The following is a 7,560-nucleotide window of genomic DNA, read 5'->3' on the forward strand; positions in this document are numbered from 1 at the left end:
AGAGGCAATCGGTCTGATCGTTACTGTTCATATTAAAGTGAAGGTCAGTAGTGAATTCGAACAACTGAGTGTCACATGAGTAGCCTTTCCTGAAGCCATGCTGATTAGGGAAAAAGAAGTTATTTGATTCAAGGTGGTCATAGATATGAGATGCTATAATATGTTGAAGCAGTTTGCAGGATATGCATGTTAGTGAAATGGGTCGATAATTACGGGGCGAGTGCCTGTCACCGGACTTGAATACGGGGACTACCTTGCCGATCTTCCAGTCTTTAGGCAACTCACCGGATGACAGAGACTGGTTAAAGATGAGACCCAGAAAGACTGGAAATATCAGTGGTGTTCTTCAGTATTTTAGAGTTAATGTTATCAATGCCTGATGAAGTTGAGACTTTAAGATTCGTGATGAGGTATATATATATATATATATATATATATATATATATATATATATATATATATATATATATATAGGAACAAGAGAGAGTACGACGCACGTTGCTTTTTGCGGTATGTTTACTGGCGTTTCGGCTGGTGGACCAGCCTTTGTCAAAGTAACCACTTTGACAAAGGCTGATCCACCAGCCGTAACGTCAGTAACATACCGCAAAAACCAACGTGCGTCGTACTTTCTCTTGTTCCTTATTCTACCGGGGCCAACGTGACTTCCTTGCTGCAACTATATATATATATATATATATATATATATATGTATGTGTGTGTGTGTGTGTGTGTGTGTGTGTGTGTGTGTGTGTGTGTGTGTGTGTGAAAGCGGCGTGATTAGAGAGCGTAGTAAATTACAGGATCCTTGGAAATTTGGGGCAAGGAAGCCTCACAATCCACGGCAAAGTTCTTTTGCACTGTGCGCAAAATCACTTGCCCATTTCGGATGATGCGATTCAATATGGCGTTCATCTCGTAAAGGGGCTACAGATATGTGCCGGTGTGTGACCAATCTATATATTTCCGGCTCAAAATAAAGTGAAACAGGTTGTGAACACATGGAAAACGCTCCCGAAATCAAACGTAAGCTTAAGCAATCATAACCTCAACTTATCGCAATTTTCGTTTGTACATCTCTTCCTATTATAGCTGTCTACAAAAGAGCGACCGTGAACAATGTCGACGTGTGCACTCGCCTTTGTATACATGGTGCGCAAGTTATTGCGCAGATACAGCCCCCATGCAGAACGTCGCTTTCTTTGTGATCTATAGATCTAACTGCTAATTACTTTCGTAGTTGTGAACTTACGCCAAATACCTTGCTCGTACGATGGATGCGTACTAATATCTCTGTCATTGGCCTTTACTTTTTCTTCCCGACCGTACATGTTTCCTTGGAGAGTGTGTGGCTCACATTTTTCCTGATAAAAGGTCGCCGCTTTTTTCCTTTTTTTTGCCCTGCACGTTTAATCGGTAAAGCTTTAGCTTCTACGTCCAAGTGATGTCCCTTGTGAAATGCCGTGAATAAAAAAATGCGTCATAGCGACATGTTTTGACTATAACTTTAACCATTGAGTACAGATATCTAGTGGTGTAGTGACCTGAAATATTTTATACTGCGCTGCGTCCACGTCGTTTCTTTGTATTCCTGTCCCTTCGGTGCGCTATAGGTGTTAAGGTGTAAAGTTTTATACTGCAGTGACGGTAGCAAGCGACGCTGAAACATAATAGTTAACATGCAATCCTTTTAGAATTTTTCTTCTGGATAAAACAGTAACGCCAAAGCTTTTGAAATGTAGTGTAATTGGACAATGTATGCGCAGGATATAGCTTCCTGTTTTGTAAGTGTTCGTTCAAGTCTCCGATAATTAACCCTGTGACACACGAACGCTCACGAGTTTGAGGGAGGAAAAATAAGTAAGATAAAGCTCTGATATTTAGCTTAAAAAATTAGTTGCTGGGCTAGTTGGTTCATAACCTTAAATACTGGATAGCGCGAATTCGAACAGGAAAAATAAGGAACACAGATGCACAAGATAGGAGCTACTCGCAACTAAGCGCTGTTCAGAAAAGTTTACCTACAACGCCGAGTTAGCACGCACAGGCGCACTGCACGTCAAAGTCACACAACACTCATCAGGATCAGAAGATCAAGACTAATATAGTTCATGACTGTCTTTCTAAGAACTGTTTTTCTTTGCCGCGCAGCACAACAGACGAGTCACTGATACAATCGCTCTTTCGAATATGATAAGCTTCCACGGGTCCTCTGGCAAGCGCATTCCCACTTCTGCCCAGAATTCGAATACTAGTCAGCACTGCCTTACAGGCACAGGTTCTTTAATATACAGGTAAATGAACTTGACATTAATATTAACAGCTCGCTCGAGTTTCCTTTTCTGAATAAAGCTTAGCTGCGAGTGGCGCCTGGTCAGTGCATCTGTGTTCCTTCTTTGTGCTGTGCGAATTTGCGCTATCCAGTATTTAAGCTCTGAAATGTCGCTGAATAGAAGACTAGATAAGCTTTCTCATAATCGCAGTCTGTGATCCACTTTTCCGAAGTCATACAGCCTCGGCCGGCATCAGTGCAACATCCTCATGCTCAGCAGAGCAGCACTATTGCCACTCAGTTGCTACCAAGAGCTATGTCGGCTTGCATATTCTTGTCAAAATTCACATCACGTACAGTCTCACATTACCGTTACGTGAGAAAATGCTGATGATAATGTATCAGCGTCATGTAGAGAGAGCATGTTGCCAAAAGAGCATGAAAATGACGAGCAGATACGTGAATAGATGTGAGCGATCTTCCTTTTGGCTAGAATCATGTTTTAGCCTCGCATACCAATTTTTCTAAAACAGACCTATGAGTGAAAGTTGCTGCCGTGGCAATTATTAGAGCCGTTTTTAAGCTTATATTAATAGCCAAATTACAGCCAGATGAATAAAGGTATCTGAGAACCGCCATTGCTTCATTCACGGGAAATCAAAGGACAGTCACTGTTATAAAGAAACGCTGCTGTGCTCTAAAGCCATGCTTGTTTTCTTACCAAGTTCTTATGACATTGCATAGGATAACATGGTCCTTCCTGATTTCCGCGATTATAAATAAATTCAACGTCGGCCTTACACATAATAATTTTGTGTCTTTAACCTCTAACATATTGTACAAAGCTTCTGGCGCCCACAGCTACACTCTACTTATTGGAACATAAGAGATCGCTAACCGGAGGCTCACCTTCTCATCTATCTTTACATTGTCGAGGGTGTAAATGCACGCCGAAATTCAGCGAATGCGCAGCTTTGTACAGGCACAGGAATGAAGAAACGCGTCTAATGATTGAGACATGGCATATCGATAATAGTGGTAGCGCATGCGTGAGCCCACAGTCGGTTAACTTACATAAAGAAGAAATTCAATGCCTTCACAATTATTTTTTCCCCTAGATCCCTACTCGTGCCGGATTAATAGATTCGCCTATTGCCTGGGCATGCACAGATAAGTTTTCGTGCCTCCTTTCTTTTCCGCCGTTGTGCGCCTTTGCAGCTTTTAGTGGGCGTTTGTGGTGTCTTCAGTTCTCTCTTGTGTCCGGTTCGTGTTTGCCCGCCTAATTATTTAGAATGTACACTCTACTCATCCGATCAATCTTGCAGGGGGATTCCGGAGGCCCCCTACAGATACAAGCCAAGGACGGTCGATGGTTCCTGGCAGGCATCATATCGTGGGGAATCGGATGCGCCGAGCCCAACCTGCCGGGAGTCTGCACTCGGATATCCAGGTTCAAGGACTGGATCATCAAGAGCACCACTTGACCTTCCACGATGCGACAGTCGTGGTCGTCTCACAGTTTCAGTGCATCACCCATCGTCTCGACTGTCGAGGCGGAAGTTTTGTCATGCGCCGCGGGACGACGTTCGACAACATTTCCGGTCTGCAGCACTGAATGGACAAGTTGACGTTGTGAAGACACACACGCACTGCTAGTTTGTTTTGCGTCACCCAAGAGCGTTGTGAAACAGACCGTCCTACACAAGTCAGAACACAATGCACCGCGTGCTCTTTTTTTTTTTAATCTCGTTACATTATGCAGACCACTTGCGATGACTTTAGTGAATGGCTCTGCGAAATGTGTGGCAGCCGTGTGACTGTGCAACGCAAAAAACTGCTTCGCTTGTGCTTTAATTTCACACATGTCCTTGTGCTGTGACTCACAGAGTTATTCCGCAATGATTGCTCCACGCTTCACCCATGCTGTCGGATATGCACAAAGCTGTAAGTAATACACCCGCGAATTGTCTCGTTAAGTTAAACAATGAACAACGTAAGTACTGAACCTAATATAATAAAGGAAGTATGCCGCACGGAAATAAAGAGCTGCTACATGTAGTGAGCGTGTGAAGAAGGAAAAAGTACAGAAGTATTGGAGAGAAAAACAGAAAATCGTCGTCAGATTAATTATGACAAACTGTAAAATACATTAATGTACCCCCACAGCATGGCACAAGAACCCGGCAGTCTTAATACTTACCACAATGCCGTGATCTGAAATTGCCCAATACTAGAACGTCACAGTCGTTAGGGTACAGCGGTGTGTTGCAGCAGCAACCGCTCTATCAGAATGAGTGCTTCTGTACATATTCAGCTCCCCATATCTGACAAAAGTTGCGCCTCTAAATGAATATGCCAGTTAAGCCTAGCTGGAAATATATCCGCGAAAAAAGTCTCTATTGGTACGTTGAGCCTACTCTTGGTAAAAAAGAACAAAATGCGACCAGGGCAACAGGACGAAAAATAGTTGCAAGTAACTGCAGCACAACGACTCAACCTTATAGGAAAAGTACTATACAACGTTAACTTTTCAGGCAAACATACGTATCATTCAGTGTTAGGAAGAATGTATGAGCATTTTCGTAGCCTGAAACTCGTCTCCGAGTTCCAACCCGGAGTCCTTGTGCGCAAAGAAGCCCAAAGCTGCGTGTGACGAAAAAAAAGGAAAAAAAAAAAAAACTAAAATAAACTTCTGATCCTTCACAGCTCTCATGACACATGGGAGAACAGCGTTTGCAAGAATGAACTCCTTGCCCCCTCGCGGTTCACGTTAGAAGTTCAGACCACCGAGGGGTTTCGACTGCGGTGATACCATAATCATCACATCCAACAAAATGTGTGCTTAATCTTGCATGATTGTCCATAAGCAAGCACGAAAAAATTAATATGAGTGTTCATTCATTTTGATATATATTTATTGTAATAACATAAAGTACGCCACAAATATTGTGACGTCACTGCTGGCACCACTTTGTTTAGCACTGATGTGCAATCGAGAAGTCTCTTCCCAATGTTTGCTCAGTGACGCAGGTAGGTACAACGTTCGTTGCGGAATTCGTCAGCTCAAGTTCAGCTTTGATCACTGCCTCTAAACGTTTGGCATGACCAACGGTCACAGGTTTCGTTCTCTCGTGACGTATTTTTTTCCGTGTCAAGAGTACGAGACATTATTTCATCTACATCAGGACTGCCCACTGTACGTGGCACAACGAAATACTCTGGAATCTACGCTCAGATATATTTCGTCCGCAGTATCCGACCAGACAGCGTCAGCGACTGCTACAAGAGCAGTTGTAGACTTTGTCAGGTGTACCGGACTGGACACTATACTAGATTGCAGGAAACCGCTGTGTTACGTGGTTGTTTTACTGCGCATCACTTCTTCTTGTCCCCATTATCATTGCCAGGTGATTATGAAGCACATTTAGTGCCTTCACAAGCTCATCAAGCTTATCGCAAAGAGATTAACTATTGCTTCATCGTGTTTATCAGGGTCACTTAGGCACCACCACCACCTATAGTAGCGATGTGAGGTGGTTTTGTGGCACCCCAAACGAAGCATGTGCAAAATGCTCATTTTTATAAGTGAAACTATCAATAATTGCCATAAAGAATAGTGCACCGATTTGAACACGAAACCTGTTTTCCGCGGACTGAATTCGGTATAAGGTCGACCGTTATAGAGGATCAAGGAGCAGCCATGGGTTCTCTAACTTTGGCGGTATAGGTGAGCGTTCAATATGCGAACTGTGGAGAGATGGACCCGCCTTATATAACAGATTTAGTCCTTTTTGTCTTCGTGATACCCAAGGCACATGTGGTGCACTTATCTGGGACATACCACAATATCCGTGGCTTTTTTTCCTTTCCCCTCGGGGAGCAATAAGTTTTTGAAAGAATTGACTTCGATGTGCTCTGCCAGGTTTTTCATAAGAGTAATGACGAGGAGCGGCAAAGGGCTCGGGCGCTTGCACGAAGCAGAGGCCAGGGAGCGCTTAATCACTCATTTTCTAAACTGAATATCGACACCTCTTGTTCCCTTGGCGTAGAAGAATTTCCTGTCTGAACAAGAAAAAGATGACGTTATGTTTTTACAAACTTACGCTGTCGGGTTCCAAAAGCTAACTTTTATATGAACTATAGATGGTCTGGCTCACCTTTCCCATTTTCCCCTCGTTCCCTCGTTTGTAAACAATGCCGAAATCAGTCGAACATATTTTTTTATCCTTCAACCGCTTCAATTACTGAAGAAAACAGTCTCAAGCTGGTCTCGTTTAATGCGAATTCAGATTAGGATTTCATTGCTTCTAATATTCTATCCCTTGGGAGCCTCCTCATTAAGGTCATTGTTTCACCGGGATGTCTGTTCCGCTGTACAAAATTCTTATAGTGAAGGGCCGTCTTTGATTTCAAATTTTTAAATTAGCATTATTATTTTATTCTAACTATTATATAATTCACTAGTCACACAATTCATATGTGACCACTTTTATCTATAACTTATTTGTTTCTTGGCCAATCTCCCAGAGTGGGTGTGAGCCATTCATAAAGGCAGCCATCATCATCACCACAAACAAACAAACAAACAAACAAACAAGAACATAATAAGTAGTCCTAAGAATATTTTGCTGTTTTACAGCTCTTGTTACCACGTATGATAATAAGTACGTCCATTGGATGCCATCCAGTACATTTCGCTGAAAGAATGTGGTCCTTTGGTCCGATCTCTGGAATCGCTGCGCGAGCTATACGTCCTATAATTCCATTTAATTGATTCATTTAGTTTCTTCCTTGGATGTACAGTTTTGCGACACTGTTTCAGAATGATCTACTATGAGATTTCTAGAAAATGGTCGCCTGGTAAGCAAGCAAAATTACTACCTTGAGCGCAATAATCTTTTCGTCCACTTTACGTTCTTCACATTAATATCCTAATTATTACAAACAACGTCCAATATACTTTCCTTGGCATTATTGCCTGTTAGTTATCAATAATATTGTGTCTAACAAAGAAAAACGTGCCCTTAAAAGTTAATCATGTTTCCTTTATCCATTCTTAAAGTTTATTTATTAATGCGATAGTGTTAAAGATCTCGTTTCACATAAAATCAGGCCGAGACAGACGGTACGATTTGCCATGCGATGCGACGTCCGACGCGGGGGTGCGCAGCCGGAGTGGTGACGTTTCATCGCATCGGACCGCCGCATCGCATGCCCGGCGTGCATCAAACCAGATAGATATTTTCGTCGCCGCGTCGGACCGTCGGACGGCCGCAGCCAATGACAGC

General features: G+C 42.7%; 1 protein-coding gene across 1 annotated transcript in view; it reads left to right on the top strand.

The window, feature by feature from the left end:
- Positions 1–4,315, top strand: part of LOC119394316 (serine proteinase stubble-like) — a 121,961-nt gene extending 117,646 nt beyond the window's left edge. The window contains exon 8 of the mRNA XM_037661605.2: positions 3,598–4,315. Within this exon, the coding sequence (XP_037517533.1) occupies positions 3,598–3,756 (159 nt within the window). The 3' untranslated portion in view covers positions 3,757–4,315. The remainder of the gene's footprint in view (positions 1–3,597) is intronic.
- The last annotated feature ends 3,245 nt before the right edge of the window (positions 4,316–7,560 follow it).

The sequence above is a fragment of the Rhipicephalus sanguineus genome, chromosome 5 (genome assembly GCF_013339695.2).
Source record: "Rhipicephalus sanguineus isolate Rsan-2018 chromosome 5, BIME_Rsan_1.4, whole genome shotgun sequence".
Lineage (NCBI taxonomy): Eukaryota > Metazoa > Arthropoda > Arachnida > Ixodida > Ixodidae > Rhipicephalus > Rhipicephalus sanguineus.